Source organism: Mercenaria mercenaria, chromosome 4, assembly GCF_021730395.1.
Source record: "Mercenaria mercenaria strain notata chromosome 4, MADL_Memer_1, whole genome shotgun sequence".
Lineage (NCBI taxonomy): Eukaryota > Metazoa > Mollusca > Bivalvia > Venerida > Veneridae > Mercenaria > Mercenaria mercenaria.
The window spans coordinates 83,160,408-83,183,285 of NC_069364.1; the positions used below are offsets into that span (position 1 = coordinate 83,160,408).

Below are 22,878 nucleotides of genomic sequence, written 5' to 3' on the forward strand. Positions count from 1 at the left end.
CCACCGCATACAAAATTGATATAATGTACTTTAGATTGTCAACTTGCAAAATGCATGCACACAATCTGGCCTTGTGAAACTCTTATTTCACTGTTTACGAAATATCGAGGATTATGTTCATTGCATTTCAGCAATATTTCCGGATGTTCTTCTGGTATTTGGTTCCCTGTTTGTATTCCTGGTACTCGTTGACGTTTTTATCCTAGCGTTCTGTGTCTACATGAGGTATTTCCAGAAACCAGTAAGCTTCTTTTTATTTATCTAGGTTAAGTTTGTTTTGAAAAGATATTACCTGTATATAAGAATCAGTAAATTGCATACATTTTCCAGTAAACACATTTGAAAATAATTCCATGAACACATTTCATTATTAAGCTACAAGGAAACGATGTTAACATAAGTAAGCTGCAAACAAACGAGATGAAACATTAGTTACCCGCAAGCAAACGATACGGAAAGGTCGGGTGTCGGAATCCATCCTTTGTTAATCAACAGTTCAATTTAAGAGATACCTGAATTGCTTTAAGCGAAAATGGTTATAAATATTAGGACTGTATTAATAACTAATCATCTATGTTATCAGAACGAAATTATTTTAGCCTAAACCAGCACGTGAGTTTGATGACCTGTCAAAGAAAGGTGACAACAAGTACCCGGATGTACTAGATGAAGAAGAGGGAGCAGGCGTTCCTCCAGCTGCCTTCTTACACGCTAGCAAGGAACATAAAGAAAAGAAAGAAAGGGAAAGACAAGAGCGAAGAAATAAACCTGCAAAAGTAGCACCGGAGACCAAGCGGGAAATTCTACGAATGGATGCACACCCACCTCCGAGGAAGGGACCTAACGTACGTGTAGAGAAGAAGCCGTACCTTGGCTTTGAAAAACCAAACTTTCTAAAACACTGGCAAAACAGACGGAATAGGGAACCAAAAGTTGAAAAAGACTCCGCACGAGATGATATGGACACTGATCGCTCTAAAGGTTTTGAAGAGGTACAGTTTACTTCGATAGAGAAATCTCAGCCTCCGCCAAGCACAGTCCAGCAACAGGCGATGAAAGAATTAAGAGAAGACACCACACATCATGTATGTTATGTTATAAATTCAAAGTGCAAAACACATCAAATATCATCAAATCTGGCAATATTGAAAACTGCTAGACAAAAAAAAATCAGAATGGTTACATTCCTTGGTTTTTCCAGTAAATTTTCATTAATATCAGGTTATACAAGAGCAGTTACTTGAATTAACTTTATGTCTTAATCTCTAACTAGTTTAAGTTAGCTCTACAGGTAATCAGACAGCTGTTAATATTTTAATAATATAGCTATTTTCTATTGCTTGGCTGCGTTCTATAGTTCAAATGATCTTTTTATATATTTTATTCTGTTTACTTTCCCAAAATATTTTGATGGTGTTATTCAAATAAAAGTAAAAAAAACTAAACGCATGAAACATTTTATTTTATTGGTAAAAAAATGAGTGCGTGCACTCTTAATTTCTTTCCTTAAATGGAAAAAATGGAAAAAAACGATAAAGAGAGAAACATAGCGCTGTCATGTTAATAAGATAGTTTACATTTATTTAAGGACGCTCGCTACAGTTTCGTATTTTTTTCTCAATTATAGATTTTGATGAAATGTTTTGTATTAAAAGATCATGTTATGATGTATTGAAAAATGAAATAAAAATACTAGGTCACCAGCTTTGTTTCAATTAAATTTGCCCCTAGATATGGTGCTATTTTTAACATTTTTCAAAATTTCTATAATCCTAAAACATATTTCAGTAAAATACAATAATCAGCACAAATTTGATATCTAAGCATTTTTATAACGGAAAACAATTTATCTATTTTAAACATGCTCAGAGAAATCAAAAGAAAATGATTTTGTAAAGAAAGGAATACTAGCCCAGCAGACCCAAGGGCTATTTTTGCATATTTTTGTCAATTTAAAGTTGGTACTTCTGCTATTTTATCGAGTTTCACATAATAGAATTCAATCAAACGCTGGATAGATTTCGCTTAAATCAAATTACAACGAGGTGGGGTGTGGCGGGCATTTATACAACGCAGGTTGGTACGAAATATGCTTCAGTGTTTGAGCAAATGAATTAGAGATATATCTAATTATCAAACGGCAGATTTCTTAATAAGCGGATTTTAAGATGTTTCTGAAGCATTTTGATGTCATAGAACGATGAAAGTATCCGCCTTTCTCCGAACAAAACCTATAGTTTACGAATACGGATGTACGGTATGGGTACGGTACGGGATTAGAAACAGCTGTGACTCAATGCAGAGTTGGAGCGCTGGTATAAATTACAGACTCCAGTATATGTCGGATTGAAGCAATTTGAACTAAATGTACTTTAAATGTATATATTTTGTAACCATAGCGATACTTACCCTAACATTTAGTCAGTATATTATACATATTTTACATTAAATGCATGCGAACATACAATAATTTGCTAATTTTTGCCGTACGCGACATTAGATAATCACTTCCGGGCATGCGCAGAAAACCGCTCCAACTCTGTAGTGAGCTACATCGATTAGAAACACAACCAAATTGGCACGGTGTTGGGGTAAATCTCGACCCGTTCGGAAAAACTGTAGCGAGTGCCTTTAATGTCTATATACATGTACTAATCCGAGACTGTGTTTACTTTCATTTTTTTAAAGTTAATAGACCCCTAGTAAAAAAATCGGAGGTTTACTTAATCGCCATTTTGTTTTTCGGCATTCTCCGTTTTTACGGAAAGTCAGTTACTACTTTTACCGCAAAAGAATGCCAAACTGGTTAACATAAAACAACTCGCACAGTAATTACTGAATATCATTATGGGGGCACTACCTGAAATCTAATGCGTGACTAAGTATTTTTACTTGAATAAACAAAAACAGCGTTAAGTATTGTACGCGCATTTGATCGTTGTCATAATCGTGACAAGAAGATTGTCACAGTCCTAGGTTTAACGAACTTATGAAAAAAAATGTGCTTATAAAAATTTCTCGGGCACGAATGACATAGCAGATTTACTGTTATCGTTAGCTAAATATATTTACTAGGTTGTTGTTGCGAAAAAACTAATATGAATCATATAAAAAGCATTTTAAAACTTACCCTTTTATCAGCCGATATGTACCGCTCAATCCTGACAAAATTGAATTAAATATCTATATCTAACTTCAGTTGGATGACTTTTTGAAGGATGGTGGATACGGAACGGCAAACAGCGACGATTCACATAACAGAATTGTTGACGTTGATGATGACCAGCTTTCCTTAGATGACCTTACACCACCTGAACAGTTTCAAGAACCAAACAGAAGCACAACGCCGAAAGAACCCAAAAGGACGGCTGAAGAATTTGACAAAAAGTTTCGTGGCCGAATCCCGCTCCCGTCTGTCACGGACACACACGTAAATGTTGAGAAAGAGACTGTTGAGAAGCCGTACACGGACAAGGAACGCAGACACCTAAAGAATACTGTGAATACATATTCTCCAGTACTAAAACATGATTAAAAGTAAAAATAAAGACACTTTATGATATGAGAAAATATGTATGTTAAAAATTAGTGCTTGATTTACATTCGTTCCACTCTACTATGATATATTTATGTTTTTTGTTTCGAAAGTGGTATGAAATATAAACAAGCACTATTTTAACCCTCAAATTTATTACTTAGGAAGATGTTGTAATTCTGGATTGCACTATAATGCTAGTATTATAGTAGTCTTGCTTAATAGTTGTGTAATATTTCTTGTCTATGACATAATGACACTTGTGGTTATATATAAAAAGTTTTCTTTTTTGTTTGCAATTTTTACTAACGTGTCAGAACATTTGCTATAACATTTGTAATAACATTTCAGGTTGCGTCATACAGATAGATGTCACAAATACGAAGGCTATACTTTCTACATGTTTCTCTGTTTGAATTAGGAGACTTAACGATGCTCGCATACAGCTTTCGTATTGCTCGTTTTAGCCATTGTACATTGTCATACCAAAATGAAAATACCAAAATCAAATGATAAAATTGCAAACTTGAGAGAACATCATGTATTGAAAATCGTAAAATCTCGTGTATGTCTTTATTTTGATTTATTGTTTTATATATCGTATGTTTTACGAATTCTGACCGAATTGTCATAATAGTTTGGTTACAACTAAAAGGCAGTGTTTCGGTCAGTAAGTTAGAAAACAAGTAAGAGATATTTGTTTGAATGTGGGAAACTAGCGAGTGATGATTTGTCTTTTTAAACTAGTGATTAGCTTCAGATGTAGTAACACGAAAATTTATAGTAAAATGTTGAATTAAGGAGTCACAGATTCCAGAATGTCAACTGAATTCATCAAGATGACATCAGTAAATAGGTACATACTATTAGTTCCTCTCCTTGAACGTCACATTAACATCCTTGATGTTAAAGAAGAAGAAAGCTTGGTACGCTTAATCTCATTGATAACTAATTTTAAAATGTTTATTAGTATTCGTTTTGTTATATGCAAAAGAAGAGTAACGACAGTTTTCCATCCGGTCCTTCGAAAGATATAGCTATGTTACTGGCTTTATTTTGTTTGAATTTGAAATCATCATCTGTATATAAATTGTTATTTAATAACAAGAATTATACATATCCCCTTCAAATGAAACAATGTATAAACATTCTTATAATAAAATCTGTGATAACATTTAGCAAATCTAAATAGACTCTCTGATCGCAACCGTAAAAAAGAATTACATGAGCAGTAAGCACCAATCTTATTTCAGTTGCATGTACTTCTGTAAGTTTAAGTAATTATAAAAGTTTAAAATGTCTAAACTCGGTTATGAATTTGATGGATCTTTGATTACATGTTCATGGTTCATCTTTGATATGTGAGCATTGACTCTGGCTTACGAACTACATATTTCGCACAATGTGATAAATTATGAACTAATTGCTTGACTGTCTTATTCTGTTCGAGCTGTATTCATTCTTCATTTGTCCGACTCTGTCTGGACAGTTAAATAGCATTTGTGTATCATTTAACATGTATTTGTTGCACATTTGTCTAGCTATAGGACTTGTTAAAAAGCAATTGTGTATATAATGTGTATTTATGCAAGCTCCGTAGCATAAGCTCCATATAACCAAGGTATATATCTTACACTCACTTTATGAGCTCTGTTTGATGATGTAGTAAATCAAATCAAAACCCAACACGTATCTTTGATTGAAATCTGTCATTTAATATCTAAATGACGAATTTGAAAACACAATTAACAATAAATGGTTCTGTTACAGCATCATACATAATATGTGATAGGTGACTAATTTTATCAAGAAAAGACAAATATTAACAGTTGATATGCATCATCAAAGGTGGGGATCTAACCTTTATGCCAATAAGCAATGAATGATAGTCTTACATCTAGGAAAAAACTGAAATACATATCCATTATTTAACAATGATCAGTATAATATTATGTTGAATGTCAGTCTTATAGTCAAAAAGTAATGGCACAATAACTAGCATAATAATAATAGCACGCTGAATGTCAGCCTTATAATTAAAAGTAATGATATCAATATATTTATATTTACATGTGAAGTATCAATACAGCATTTATAAATGTATGTCGAATGTCATGCTAACAATTAAGAAGTATGAGAAATATCTATTATAACAATGACTACCATTATGTTGAACATCATTTTTACAATGAAACTGTAATGACATATCTATCAAGACAACAAAAATGACTGGCACATGTCGAACTATCTACAACTATAGGTATACTGAACATAACAGGGATGGGAGGGAGGGTTTGAAGTTCTTGATAATTTGCGCGTAAGCTTTTCGTGCTCCGCAATTGAATAATATTAAAACCCGTACCGTCCCGTACTTGCATAAATATATTTATTTTTCAATAAATCTGTATTTATGCAAGCTCCGTAGCATAAGCTCCATATAACCAAGGTATATATCTTACACTCACTTTATGAGCTCTGTTTGATGATGTAGTAAATCAAATCAAAACCCAACACGTATCTTTGATTGAAATCTGTCATTTAATATCTAAATGACGAATTTGAAAACACAATTAACAATAAATGGTTCTGTTACAGCATCATACATAATATGTGATAGGTGACTAATTTAATCAAGAAAAGACAAATATTAACAGTTGATATGCATCATCAAAGGTGGGGATCTAACCTTTATGCCACATATTGCAAAAACATAATAAATGGATTTCATTTATTAAGTTGTTAGCAATAACCCCATCCGAAGAAAGTGAGTGTATCATTTATTTATCAACAGCTTACTCATGTGTTGTGTTACACCCTCTAACTTGCAGAAATTGTAGAAAATGGTATATTTAACATGATAAAATAGAGGTGAGCAACCCGTGGCACCATCACTCAAGCAAAGTATCAGTAACTCATAAAAACATGCAAAATTGCCTACTATTAAACTTTATGTAACATGATAAAATAAGTGCGAGAGACCCATGACCCCATCGCACCATTAGCAATGAGAATTATAAACATAAGAAAACTAAATATTTACTTGATAAAAATCATCCATCCCAAACAAAGGTGTATGATTTCTAAAATCCAATACTGATATTTGTCTTAAGAGGATAACAGAAGAATACTTGTTAAAGTGTAACACTCTCTAACATGCAGAAATTGTAGAAAATGGTACATGTATATTTGACATGACAAAATAGAGGTAAGCATCCCTTGGCACCATCACACAAGCAAAATATTAGAAACTCATAAAAAACATGCAAAATTGCCTACTAATAAACTTTATGTACATGTAAAATGATAACATTAGTGCGAGAGACCCATGACCCCATCGCACCATTAGCAATAAGAATTACAAACATAAGAAAACTAGATATTAACTTGATAAAAATAATCCACCCCAAACAAAGGTGTATGATTTCTAAAATCCAATACTGATATTTGTATTAAGAGGATAACTGAAGAATACTTGTTGAAGTGTTACATCCTCTAACATGCAGAAATTGTAGAAAATGGTACAAGTATATTTAACATGACAAAATAGAGGTGAGCATCCCTTGGCACCATCACACAAGCAAAATATCAGTAACTCATGAAAACATGCAAAACTGCCTACTAATAAACTTTGTGTACATGTAACATGATAACATTAGTGCGAGAGACCCATGACCCCATCGCCCCATTAGCAATAAGAATTACAAACATAAGAAAACTAGATATTAACTTGATAAAAATAATCCACCACAAACAAAGGTGTATGACTTCTAAAATCCAATACTGATATTTGTCTTAAGAGGACAACTGAAGAATACTTGTTAACATGATAATCACAAGGTGAGAGACCCTTGACCCCATCACATTTGTGACCATGATGTACCTATATTATTGGAGCTTTGACCCCATCTAATTTTTCTCCCATAGGAATGCGAATATACTTTTTATAAGCGTTTGAAAACCACCTGCCAAAAGGTCGATTTTCTGAAACTCTCCATAAACCTCTTTGCAATGCCGCACCAATGCGGAAACTATGACCTTTGTAAAAGTCATTACTATAATCTAACCGAGTGAGTGACATTTGAAGCTTGGTACAAAAGAAATATCTTGTCACTGGATGATTATCAAAAACGAAAATAGTGGGCCAAGTGGAGCGTTACTTAATGTATAATACGAGTACAATGCATGCAAAGGGCACATACCTAATTCATAGTGACAAAATGAAATATGCAGTTTATGGGTCTTGCCTCGACTATATTTATAGCTTTTCAGAACCAAGTCAAAGCTATTTAGTTCGATTGAATGTTATATATACATCTTCTACTTCTGTAATATACGAGTCAGGAGAGGAAGAAGTAAATTCTCCAACTCGAAGGAAAACATGAAAGGTCAATAGATAAATGGCTGTTAGCAGTATACGTAGAAATTGCGAATTGCAAACTACGTCCATTGACCGTATTAAGTTATGCAACTGGCAAACGTGTGTCTGTTTTAGGAACTAAATTATGATAACCTTGCAATGCTTTTAAAATGCGTGTCTTAAAACAAAAAGATATATTTCAAACATTGTAGAACTAATCTTTTGACCAGGCATATAATACTTAGGTCCTGAGATGTTTACCAAGCCTACAACTGAATTGGAATGATTTTAAATGCATTTTGGACATAAAGTTTGACAGAAGCGCACCAGGTCCAATAGTTTTCACAAGTTCTACTGCATCATCAATTTTTTGATATTGAACAAAACAAATTCTGATGGGATTCCAGCCTTAACAGTTGACCTTCTGAAAATGATAAATAATGTATTCCACGAAATTCACTTGGCTCCTGATTTGGTACTTAACCCAGAGTTGAGGTCATAAAGTTGCTAAAAGGTGGTTCATTCAAAGGACCCGGAACACGACCCGCATCAATTTCAACAGTGATTTTATGCCCTCTAAATTTTCAGTCGCAGATTTAGATAAAGCGAAGAACTAACTCCAGAAATATACTTTTTACTTCAAAACTAACATGTTTCGTCCATTGGACTTCATCAGAGTATAATAACAAAATAGTATGACGTCACAGGAAAGTACGATATGCAAAAATACATTAGGAAGAATTTGTGTGAAAAAATGAAAGACTAAAATAATATTTTAGCATTCATGCCATGAGGCCAGGCTGTATTCAATGTATGAATTCAACGAGTCTCTTTCAAGAGCCTTAACCAGTCATTTTTTACCAAGTCGATTGGCATGAAAGTCGCAGATTTGAAATTCCCAGGAAGTTTATAAGAATGAATACCTGTAAAAGGTATTTAAAAGCCCTTTGAGAAGCCATTCATCAAATATTCAGTTAATTTCAAGTCGTACATTGGAGCCAGTATCGTAGGTTATCAGAATTAATTGGTGTAACAATATGAAAAGTAGTCTTATTTAAGACTGCAGGCACCTTGCATACGGTTTCGTTATCAGTTCTTTGACTTGAAATTTGATTGCACCTTTTTATAAACACACAATTCGTCCATGAGGACCGGGGCACTTTTGACATCTGTGCTGAAAGATGCACGATTTTCTGGCACTAGACCCGTTGTTAAAATCAAAGCACGGTTTGTTTTGGTGGGATCTTGCGCCAAAAAAGGACTGTTTTTGTTTTGGTTTAATTAACCCCATGACCAGTGCCTGCGTGTATAACTGGGTATCGATTTCCCCATATGAAATCGAAGCCAATCTTGCTTCTTTTAAGACACTAAATTGCCTATCGTAAAAATGGCAGCAGAATCCCCCAATTGCTTTGCAAGTTTACGAACTGTGTCGCAATGTTTCATTAAAGTAGCAGCAGATGTTGGGTGTCTGTCTGTGTAAACAATTGTAAAAATATGAAATGTATTAAACCTTTGATCCAGCGTTTTTATACTGGTCGACGATTTAAAACTTTTTTGAACGAGAGTTCCCCACTGCCATTTTCGACTAAATGGTATTGATAATCGCCTTTATTTTATATGGAATCTCACTCCACAAACTGATCTGATACAATCTTAGCTTTGATTTTTTCATCAATACCAAGAAAAAGTGGATGCAAAAATGTGGCAGAATTTTGATTCAAAACTGAAGCTGGCAAAGTCGGTGTTGGAGCAGATATTGAAGTGCTTTGTGTGGATTCCAAAGGTATCTGTTCTTTTCCGAAGTTTTGGTTCTGAATAGTCAGGCGGTAGTACCTTCAAGTCTTTTAAAACCTACAACATACCTTGCGTGACTGCAGGAACAACATTTGATATAATTGTGTTCAAGTCTTTTTCTGATAAAATGGATGTGTTAGCTTCTGAAACCTGCTCCACTTGGTTTGTTCTTCGTTCAGTTTTAGCAGCTTCCCCAGCTGCAGCAGCTTTCGCTGTCTTGGTGGCATATGAAATAGAAAACCATATACGAGAGCATGTAAAGATCAACTTCCACAAGAAATACTGTATTTACAACAATTTCTTCTTGTAACATTTTACAAGTGTATGGCAGTCATCCTGTGTTTAACCATACAGTAAAAATAATCCATCGACTAAATAACGTAGTCCATATGACTACATATAGTTCTTTTGACTATACGAAGAAGTCCATCTGACTATACAAAGTAGTCCATCTGACTACACTGTAGTCCATTTGACTACATCAATACGGACATAATATCTGAGTAACATAGACTTAGTAACCCATTTGACTCCATGCAGCCCATTTGACTACATAAATGTAGACAGCTGTCAAGTACACAGCTGTCAAGTACAATCATTTTTTGTTGTCCATTTGACAACTTGCGGTGTATTTGACTACAGATTGTCTGTAACCATTATTTATATAGTGGAACAGAATATAAGAAAATAAAGACAATGTGTCTAGATTTTATAATTCTAGTAGACCATTTAACTACATTTAAACTAATCGGCCACAAACGTATAAACAGATACAGACAATCTGTTTAGATTTTATAATTTTATTAGTCCAGTTACTTACATTTAGTCTTTTACTACAAACCGGCAGAACATTTGTGATATACAAGATCTGCCATGTTCATAAGCCTGCAGAAAGTCTTGTTTATCTAACTGAAATGGTTCTATCATATATGACAGGCTAATATACTTACTATATCTATACTTATTAAAAGAGCATGTAAAGATCAGCTTCCACGAGATAATACTGTATTTACAACAATCTCTTCTTGTAACATTTTACAAGTGTATGGCAGTCATCCTGTGTTTAGCCATACAGTAAAAATAATCCATCGACTAAATAACGTAGTCCATATGACTACATATAGTCCATTTGACTATACAAAGAAGTCCATCTGACTATACAAAGTAGTCCATCTGACTACACTGTAGTCCATTTGACTACATCAATACGGACAAAATATCTGAGTAACATAGACTTAGTAACCCATTTGACTCCATGCAGCCCCTTTGATTACATAAATGTAGACAGCTGTCAAAAACGATCATATTTTGTTGCCCATTTAACAACTTGCGGTGTATTTGACCGCAGATTACTTGTCTGTAACCATTATTTATATAATAGAACAGAATATAAACAAATACAGACTATGTGTCTAGATTTTATAATTCTAGTAGACCATTTAACTACATTTAAACTATATAAACAAATACAGACAATGTGTTTAGACTTTATAATTCTATTAGTTCATTTAACTACATTTAAGTCTTTTACCACAAATGGACAGAAAATTTAGGATATACAAGATCTGCCATGTTCATAAGCCTGCAGGAAGTCTTGTTTATCTAACTGAAATGGACCCCATATGGGTTTGGTTCTATCATATATGACGGCTAATATACTTACTACATGTATGTCTATACTTACTGTTATATGATAATATAGATACAAATGTGCCACCAATTAGAATACAGTATCTTCCAGTACATGTGTGAATTACATATCTGCAATGCACTTCAAAATCATTTCTCCACATTGTGGAAAATTTTCAAATCCCAGGTTGTTGAAATGAACACCATCTATCTGTAAAATGTTAGCATTTAAAACTAGAATGTTTCATTTCTTTCAAATTCCAGTACGTTAAGTATTCCAAGTTCTTGCTTAAACACCCTGTTTGCTTTTCTCAGTAATAATAAAATCATTGTATATGTACGCTGGGAATTGGCGGGTGTGTTGCCTTAGAATAAATTGGCAAATAAACATGCTTCACTAATCAATCTTGAAAGAACAGGACATGGTTCGAGTTTGTTAAACAACCGCCACTAATTCCACAGAACTTCACATCAATTGCCGAATCAACATTAAGTAAATCATATCTTTGCAGTTTATCAATATACACCACAAACTGAGCTCTATGAGAATCTCACATGAACAGCAAAGACATCTCTAGCACCAAGTAAACTATATTACTGGGTCGAAAATGACCGAGTACGAATAAAGAAAATTAAAACCATACAAATACGATTGTCCAGTGTTGTACACTGCGGCGATGTCTGCAGCATAACATTACATTGTGTTGGACATCAAATTGTAGTAAAACATTAGAACTGTACGTGCTAGAACCTCTTCTATTGACAATTTTGAAGTTCTTGATAATTTGCGCGTAAGCTTTTCGTGCTCCGCAATTGAATAATATTAAAACCCGTACCGTCCCGTACTTGCATAAATATATTTATTTTTCAATAAATCTGTATTTATTGCTAATTTGTCTAGCTATATAGGACTTGCTAAAAAGCAAGTGTGTATATAATATGTATTCATTGCTCATTTGTCCTGCAGTATCTTCGTTTGTTAAAGTTCATGGACGTATATAACTAGTATTCATTGCTCTCCTGGCATTGCCCTGTCCGAATACTAGTATATAAATAGCAAATGTGAATTTATTATGTATCTGTTGCTCCAGATACTAGAAGTTACATAGCAAATGTGTATTTATTATGTATCTATTGCTTATATGATCACGTTTAGTCTTGATGGCTAAATAGTAAATGTGAATATAATGTGTATCCATTCTATTTATTATTGAAATGTGTGTTTATTGTACTATATACGAGAACTATTTGAGATATTTCAGCCTGCAATATGGATGTAAAATGTTAATGTTATTGTTCTAAGTCCGCACAGAAAATATATTTAACAAGATTATGCAGTACTTAGAAAAACAAAATAGTGATTTCTCTGTCATTAATAAAGAAAATGATTTTCATGCTATATTTAGGGATTTAGGGAAATACTATAAATATTTTATGCTGAAGCATGTAACAAAGCCTGTACGTCTATGGCATAAAGTATTGTTAATACAACAAGAAAACAATCATACGGTTTCTTGACTTCTGTATTTTCTATTTCTTACTTATATCACATGTATTATCGCTGCGTATGTATTCATGTTGTAGGCTAGATGCCATGTGATATTGCGTAATGCTGAATAAATGTCGTCGTCCTCAATGATGTTTTTGTTGAATAGTCTTTAGAATCTGAAAACAAATTTAGATATACAATTCTTTGACTTGCACATTTTCTTTAGATCTTGGCCTACTAACTTCCTTTACCGTCGTTCATATGACTGAAAAATTGTTGAGAAAGACGTTAAACCCGAACACACACACACACTAACTTCCTTTACCACTTGCCAGTTGTCAGTTATACAAAAAAAAGCATATATATTTCGGTATTGCTCTTTATCTTTTGATTCACAGCATTGTATGAAATGCATAACAAAAAGTTATGAATGAAACAAACTGAGCCACAGAATAGTTACACAACTTTTATTACACATAGGAAGAAGACAAAATATAATAGCATGTATTCCTTCGCAGTTCGAATTGATATTTCCTTCTACCTGGAAGTTGTCTGTCCATGAAGTTCCAGATATCAAACGCATTAGTTCCTTATATGGCTTTGGAGTATTGAAATATAGGATTGAAATGTATAATTATGTGGCATTTCTTCCACACTGTAAATTTCAAACACATTTTTAATGCTACACATTTGGACGAGAATGCAGACGAATATGAATTGTAGATAATCTGGAATTCTATGCAGAAGTATACTTTGATTAAGGCACACAATTAATTACCGCATTAACATTGAAATATACAATTAACAATATCATACAAAAGATAATTAGGAATGGTTATACATTTTGGGCATTTTACAATTTATTTTCGAATGTAATAACCCTTTAATCATTGTCATGTTTTTAATATTTTAGTTCTACCGAAACTATCCCTCAAAGCAATCTAACAGTGGTATAAAGCTGTTTTGCATTTTTCGACTCTTACAATGGAAAAGTTTGGTCAAACAATTATTGCAAAACAGGTATTGCAAATTAAACCTTTACCATATTGTTGACATGCAGTAACATAAATTTCTCAGCGATTGTAGTACGAAAATTAAAAGTTTTCGTTAATTAAAGGTCTTCAGTTCTTAATTGGTGAGAATGTGATGAAAAATAACGACTTTGTTTACAGTTAGATTAACAGTCAAATAACGAATTGCCTAATTTTGACTTATTTAGAACATTGCTCTTAATCGGTATATATGTACACATGAAGCAGATGCAATTTCATGTCAACTTGTCAAATGTAACAGCACACTATACGTATACAGAATATAAACGCCCAAAGTCGACAAGTTAAACTTCATTTCTTAAGGGAAATGTGAATTTTGCTGGAAGTTATTTACCAAAGCAACATCTTGCTATGTTGTAGTTTCGTAGTTTAGTGGGCGCAGTACCGCTTACAAATATAGTCTTTTTTCAGACGTTCGGTCTAAGGTACGAGGTCATGCTCTTTCAGTATTGAAAGTGATCGCATATCTCTAATTGCCTATTCATAGTATGGAACGCCTAAACTGCCTTTGCGTGTTAACTGTTAGTTCGTCATGTGTCATTTCCAATATATTCTGTACAAATCATAATTTGTTATGTAGATAAAGCAGTTTGTTATGTACATTTGCTAGTTTGTCCTGTTCATATTTTACTTTCTGCTGTGCATTCACTAGTTTGTGCTATACAGTTAATAGTTCGACATGTGCATTTTCCAATATATTCGGTACAAATCATAATTTGTTATGTAGATAAAGCAGTTTGTTATGTATATTTACTAGTTTGTCCTGAACATATTTTAGTTTGTGCTGTGCATTCACTAGTTTGTGCTGTACTATTAATATTTCGCCATGTGCATTTTCCAATATATTCGGTACAAATTATAATATGTTATTTAGATAAAGCAGTTTGTTATGTACATTTACTAGTTTGTCCGGTACATTTCCTTGTTTGTGCTGTGCATTCACTAGATTGTTCTGTACAATCAATAGATCGTCATGTGCATTTACCAATATATTCGGTACAAATCATAATTTGTTATGTAGATAAAGCAGTTTGTTATGTACATAGACTAGTTTGCGCTGTACATATCTTAGATTGTTCTGTGCAGTCACTAGTTTGTACTGTACAATTAATAGATCGTCATGTGCATTTGCCAATATATTTGGTACAAATCATAATTTGTTATGTAGATAAAAGTGTACCAGATGAACTAGTAAATGCACATAACAAACTACTTTATCTACATAACAAATTATGATTTGTACCAAATATATTGGCAAATGCACATGATGAACTATTAATTGTACAGAACAAACTACTAAATGTATAGCACAAACTACGATATGTACCGGACAAACTAGTAAATGTACATACCAAACTGCTTTATCTACATATCAAATTATGATTTGTACCGAATATATTGGAAAATGCATATGACGAACTATTAATTGTACAGCACAAACTAGTGAATGCACAGCACAACTAAAATATGTACAGGACAAACTAGTAAATGTATCTAACAAACTGCTTTATCTACATTTGTACCGAATATATTGGAAAATGCACATGACGAAATATTAATTGTACAGAACAGACATCTAAATGCACAGCACAAACTAAAATATGTACAGGACAAACTAGTAAACATACATAACAAACTGCTTTATCTACATAACAAACTATGATTTGTACCGAATATATTGGAAAATGCACATGACGATCTATTTATTGTACAGAACAAACTAGTGAATGCACAGCACAAACTAAAATATGTACATGACAAACTAGCAAATGTACATAACAAACTGCTTTATCTACATAACAAATTATGATTTGTACAGAATATATTGGAAATGGCACATGACGAAATAATACTTATCACGCGAGGGCAGTTTAGGCGTTCCATATCAACACATATTCATCCTTGTAAGGTACTGGTTTTTTCTTTTTGCACACTCAGATTTTAATCATGTATCATCATTCGTGTGCTGTAAGTGCTCGAGAATCATCGACGAAGGCGGACGAAGGCGGTTCGGAAAAAATAACCTATTATAATCTCCATGTTGTATTTCCAAACTGCCACTTATTTTGTTATTCTATATGAAATTAACGCAAAACGATGTCAAGCTATGAAACATACACGAAGAAAGGTTTTTGATAAGTATATGCTATATTTATTTTTACTTTATGAAAGAGGAAAGACAAACAAAGTTAAAATAGAAATTATACTGAAGAGAAGTTCATTTTCATTATTTAAATCACAGCAAATAATTTTAACGACATATTGTTAAAATCGGTCGCATAATTATTCTTAAATGAATATCATTGGCTTTGCAGTTTGGAAACCTGTCAGCAACGTGAAGAAAATGATGATTATTTTTCAAATATTGTCAATGTAAACAAATATCCAACATAAAATAAATTGCACAAATACATTCAGGAACTAACATTCAATTTTCTTGCCCTCGGGACAAAAAAATCATTACTGGATATATTTCAATATTTTTGAAAACAATCAGTTTTAATAATCAGTTCCAATAAATATGTTTTAAATCAGAGTCTGTCATGATTAATCATACCTGCATTGTTAAGTTATGATATTACGTCTGATAGATAAGCTTCCGTAATATTGACGAAAAGAGTATTCCAAAGCATCGGACAGTTTACGAAAAATTCCAACTGGCCAACGTCACGGTTCAAATCTTTGGCACAACTAATGCCTACCATATTTTAATGAAGTATGCGGAGTTATCTTGTAGTGCCTTAACTGTCTCAGTCAAAATTTTACTCTGTTCTTTATATTTTACGGATATGTAATGGAGCTCCTTTAATACGGTGATGGGGCGTTCTGTTGATAAAGCGATTGCTATTTTCTGGATATGTTGCAATTTTTTTACTTTAGGGTTTCGATTACCACTCAACAATTCGTTACAGTAGTATAATCGTGTGGTAATTAATCGAGTACCAATGGGCTTGGAGTCTTACACTAGCATAATATTCATCACCCAATTTAATAGTTTAACCATAGACACAGAACTGTACTGGCATGTCAGCAATGTGCTTGGAGTAATGAATCGACTGATTGAGCTTCAGCATATTCCAGTACATCTCGGGCTTTAAGGAGATTGATATTTTGTACTTCAATCATAACTCTGGCTAAATTCAACGAAATTACTGTATGCGGATTACAGTCCAACATGCAATTATATTCTATTTATGTAGTACTTTAACATATATGTTGGTACGGATACAAATATTCTGTTTCATTTCATTTCTTATGAAAATTCCCTTCGAAATCGACTATCAATTGTAGTGACTATATAGGTAGACAGTTTATTAACAAAAGGATTTAACTTGGTATATAATCATGAAACGTTTGAATAGTACAGTCAAAGGCGGTATGAATGAATAAGTGATTCCTATATTCATATATAAACTCAAATGTATGAAATCTGACATATAAACAATTTTTACTATCCGAAACATTTCTGCCAGTTAGTATGTACATATTTAGCACACTTACACATTACATGGGCGACTTCATTCAACATATAACAATATGGGTAGAAAAGTGTTAAGGCTTCTCAGTAGTTTTAGGAAGTTCAAAAGCTCTGTATAGTTTCTTTCAATGTCAAGAACTTTTCAGTCATTAACAATTCAGTAAATGTGGGTATATTTGGGGTTTTCAAGTAATATTTATGTATATTCTTCTCTCTAAAGTCTTTATAAAATTTTAATTCTAACAAAAAGTGATATTCTTCTTCTTGTATATTACACATAGCACATTTTACATCACGGGAGGTTTTGTTTGGCTTGTGCCATCTACATGTCTTTCTTAATAACCTATGCTCTGATAAACACAACCATTTTAATGAATGCTTCTATTTAATGAATGCCATGCTAACTCTTATTATATTAACATTGTCTGCTTAGGACTTAAAAACCGAAAATTGAAGAAAAACAGTTCAAAAGAAGAAGCCCTTGAAGAGTTTTCTACAGATTCGTTCCAGTGTTGCAGTATCTCTAACATAAAAGGAATCTAACATCGGCTAATCGATATCGACAAGCGAAATTTGATCTATTTGTTGCATGCTTACGCTCTTGTCACGCTTGATATAGAGGTTTTGTCGAATCACTCCGCTTGAACAATCAAACTGTTAAAACTCGCTTAAACAGACGGAATAGGGTGCCAAAAGGTTGATAAGACTCCGCACGAGATGATATGACACTGATCGCTCTAAAGGTTTTGAAGAGGTACAGTTTACTTCGATAGAAAATCCAGCCTCCGCCAAGCACAGTCCAGCAACAGGCGATGAAAGAATTAAGGGAAGACACCACACATCATGTATGTTATGTTATAAATTCAAATGGCAAAACGCATCAAATATCATCAAATCTGGCAATATTGAAAACTGCTAGACAAAAAACAGAATGGTTACATTCCTTGTTTTTTTCCAGTAACTTTTCATTAATATCAGGTTATATAAGAGCAGTTACTTGAATTTACTTTATGTCTTAATGTCTAACTAGTTTGAGTTAGCTCTGCAGGTAATCAGGCAACTGTTAATATTTCAATGATATAGCTATTTTTTTTTTGCTTGGCTGCGTTCTATATTTTCAAATGATCTTTTTATATATTTTATTATTTTGACTTTCCCAAAAATGTTTTGATGGTGTTATTCAAATGAATGTAAAAAAAAAAACTAAACACATGTAACATTTATTTTATTGGTCATCATCTACAGAAGTCCTTTCACAATGTGTGTTAAAACACCACCGCTACAATATTTAAATCAAATGAGCGCATACACTCTTAATTGGTTTCCTTAAATGGAAAATAATTGATACATGACATATAAATTTGATTTGTAGCTACGTCTTGCAAACTTAAAAAACGATAAAGAGAGAAACATAATGCTGTCATGTTAATAAGATCGTTTAGATATATTTAATGTGTATATACATGTACTAATCCGAGACTGTGTTTACTTTCAGGTTTTTAAGTTAATAGACCCCTAGTAAAAAAAAGTCGGCAATTTCGTAGTCGCCATTTTGTTTTTCGGCTTCTCCGTTTTTACGGAAAGTCAATTACTACTTTTACCGCAAACGAATGCCAAAGTAGTTAACGTAAAACAACTCGCACAAAAATTCAAATTACTGAATGTTATTATGTGAGCAATACCTGAAATCTAATACGTGACTATACTTGAATAAACAAAACACAGCGTTAAGTATTGTACGCGCATTTGATCGTTGTCATAATCGTAACAAGAAGATTGTCACAGTCCTAGGTTTAACGAACCTATGAAAAATGTGCTTATAAAAATTTCTCAAGCACGAATGACATAGCAGATTTACTGTTATCGTTAACTAAATATATTTACTAGGTTGTTTTTACGGAAATACTAATATGATTTATATAAAAAAACATTTTAAAACTTACCCTTTTACCAGCAGATATGTACTGCTCAGTCCTGACAAAATTAAATCAAATGTCTATATCTAACTTCAGTTGGATGACTTTCTGAAGGATGGTGGATACGGAACGGCAAACAGCGACGATTCACATAACAAAATTGTTGATGTTGATGATGACCAGCTTTCCTTAGATGACCTTACACCACCTGAACAGTTTCAAGAACCAAACAGAAGCTTAACGCCGAAAGAACCCAAAAGGACGGCTGAAGAATTTGACAAAAAGTTTTATGGCCGAATCCCTCTCCCGTCTGTCACGGACACAAACGTAAATGTTGATAAAGAGACTGTTGAGAAGCCGTACACTGACAAGGAACGCAGACACCTAAAGAACACTGTGAATACATATTCTCCAGTACTAAAACATGATTAAAAGTAAAAATAAAGACACTTTATGATATGAGAAAGTATGTATGTTACAAATTAGAGCTTGATTTCTGTCATGGACGTTACATTACTGAGAGCGCATTCGTTCCACTCTATTATAATATATTTATGGTTTTTTTTCGAAAGTGGTATGAAATATAAACAATTAAGCATGATTTTAACCCTCAAATGTATTACTTAGGAAGATGTTCTAATTCTGGATTGCACTTTAATGCTAGTATTATAATAGTGTTACTTAATAATTGTATAATATTTCTTCTGTATTACATAAAGACACTTGTGGTTATGTATAATTTTAAAAGTACTAAGGTTTCTTTTTTGTTTGCAATTTTTTACTAACGTGTCAGAACATTTGCTATAACATTTGTAATAACATTTCAGGTTGCGTCATACAGATAGATGTCACAAATACGAAGGCTATACTTTCTACTTGTTCTCTGTTTGAATTAGGAGACTTAACGATGCTCGCATACAGCTTTCGTATTGCTCGTTTTAGCCATTGTACATTGTCATACCAAAATGAAAATACCAAAATCAAATGATAAAATTGCAAACTTGAGAGAACATCATGTATTGAAATTCGTAAAATTTCGTGTATGTCTTTATTTTGATTTATTGTTTTATATATCGTATGTTTTACGAATTCTGACCGAATTGTCATAGTAGTTTGGTTACAACTGAAAGGCAGTGTTTCGGTCAGTAAGTTAGAAAACAAGTAAGAGATTGTTTGTTATTTGTTTGAATGTGGGAAACTAGCGAGTGATCATTTGTCTTTTTAAACTAGTGATTAGCTTCAAATGTAGTAACACGAAAATTAATAGTAAAATGTTGAATTAAGGAGTCACAGATTTCAGAATGTCAGCTGAATTCATCAAGATGACATCAGTAAATAGGTACATAGTTACTTTCCTTGAACGTCACATAAACATCCTTGATGTTAAAGAACAAGAAAACTTGGTGCGCTTAATCTCATTGATAACTAATTTTAAAATGTTTATTAGTATTCGTTTTGTTGTATGCAAAAGAAGAGTAACGACAGTTTTCCATCCGGCCCTTCGAAAGATATAGCTATGTTACTGGCTTTATTTTGTTTGAATTTGAAATCATCATCTGTTTATAAATTGTTATTTAATAACAAGAATTATACATATTCTCCTCAGATGAAACAATATATAAACATTCTTATAATAAAATCTGTGATAACATTTAGCAAATCTAAATAGACTCTCTGATCGCAACGGTAAAAAAGAATTACATGAGCAGTAAGCACCAGTCTTATTTCAGTTGCATGTACTTCTATACGTTTAAGTAATTATAAAAGTCTCAAATATCTAAACTCGGTTATGAATTTGATGGATCTTTGATTACATGTTCATGGTTCATCTTTGATATGTGAGCATTGACTCTGGCTTGCGAACTACATATTTCGCACAGTGTGATAAATTATGAACTTATTGCTTGACTGTCTTATTCTGTCCGAGCTGTATTCATTCTTCATTTGTCCGACTCTGTCTGGACAGTTAAATAGCATTTGTGTATCATTTAACATGTATTTGTTGCACATTTGTCTTGCTATAGGACTTGTTAAAAAGCAATTGTGTATATAATGTGTATTCATTGCTAATTTGTCCAGCTATATAGGACTTGCTAAAAAGCAAGTGTGTATATAATATGTATTCATAGCTCATTTGTCCTGCAGTATCTTCGTTTGTTAAAGTTCATGGGCGTATATAACTAGTATTCATTGCTCTCCTGGCATTGCCCTGTCCGAATTCTATGATATAAATAGCAAATGTGAATTTATTATGTATCTGTTGCTCCAGATACTAGAAGTTACATAGCAAATGTGTATTTATTATGTATCTATTGCTTATATGATCGCGTTTAGTCTTGATGGCTAAATAGTAAATGTGAATGTAATGTGTATCCATTCTATGTGTGTTTTATTGTACTATATACGAGAACTATTTGAGATATTTAAGCCTGCAATATGGATGTAAAATGTTAATGTTATTGTTCTAAGTCCGCACAGAAAATATATTTAACAAGATTATGCAGTACTTGGAAAAACAAAATAGTGTTTTCTCTGTCATTAATAAAGAAAATGATTTTCATGCTATATTTAGGGATTTAGTGAAATATTACAAATGTTTTTATGCTGAAGCATGTAACAAAGCCTGTACGTCTATGGCATAAAGTATTGTTAAAACAACAAGAAAATAATCATACGGTTTCTTGACTTCTGTATTTTCTATTTCTTACTTATATCACATGTATTATCGCTGCGTATGTATTTATGTTGTAGGCTAGATGCCATGTGATATAGCGTAATCCTGAATAAATGTTGTCGTCTTCAATGTTGTTTTTGTTGAATAGTCTTTAGAATCTGAAAACAGATTTAGATATACAATTCTTTGACTTGCACATTTTCTTTAGATCTTGGCCTACTAACTTCCTTTACCACTTGCCAGTTGTCAAAAAAAAACAAGCATATATATTTCGGTATTCCTCTTTATCTTTTGATTCACAGCACTGTATGAAATGCATTACAAAAAAGTTATGAATGAAACGAACTGAGCCACAGAATAGTTACAAAACTTTATTACACAAAGGAAGTAGACAAAATATAATAGCATGTATTCCTTCGCAGTTCGCATTTATATTTCCTTCTACCTGGAAGTTGTCTGTCCATGAAGTTCCAGATATCAAACGCATTAGTTCCTTATATGGCTTTGGAGTATTGAAATATAGGATTGAAATGTATAATTATGTGGTATTTCTTCCACACTGTAAATTTGAAACACATTTTTAATGCTACACGTTTAGACGAGAATGCAGACGAATATAAATTGTAGATAATCAGGAATTCTATGCAGAAGTATACTTTGATTACGGCACACAATTAATTACCGCATTAACATAGAAATATACGATTAACAATATCATACAGAAGATAAATAGGAATGGTAATACATTGTGGGCATTTTACAATTTATTTTCGAATGTAATAACCCTTTAATCATTGTCATGTTTTTTATATTTAGTCCTACCGAACTATCCCTCAAAGCAATCTAACAATGGTATAAAGCTGTTTTGCATTTTTCGATTCTTACAATGGAAAAGTTTGGTCAAACAGTTATTGCAAAACAGGTATTGCAAATTAAACCTTTACCATAATG

At 32.8% G+C, this 22,878-nt stretch overlaps 1 protein-coding gene across 5 annotated transcripts in view; it reads left to right on the top strand.

The window, feature by feature from the left end:
- Positions 1–22,056, top strand: part of LOC123552317 (neurogenic locus notch homolog protein 1-like) — a 73,406-nt gene extending 51,350 nt beyond the window's left edge. Inside the window, exons 38-41 of one of the 5 annotated variants that reach the window (XM_053541827.1) lie at positions 132–241; positions 600–1,085; positions 19,350–19,719; positions 20,081–22,056. In XM_053541827.1, the coding sequence (XP_053397802.1) occupies positions 132–241; positions 600–1,085; positions 19,350–19,685 (932 nt within the window). In that variant the 3' untranslated portion in view covers positions 19,686–19,719; positions 20,081–22,056. Of the gene's footprint in view, positions 1–131; positions 242–599; positions 1,086–3,199; positions 4,337–19,349 lie in introns of those variants that run through there. The other 4 variants (XM_053541829.1, XM_053541828.1, XM_053541825.1 and 1 more) reach the window with 4 other exon arrangements.
- The last annotated feature ends 822 nt before the right edge of the window (positions 22,057–22,878 follow it).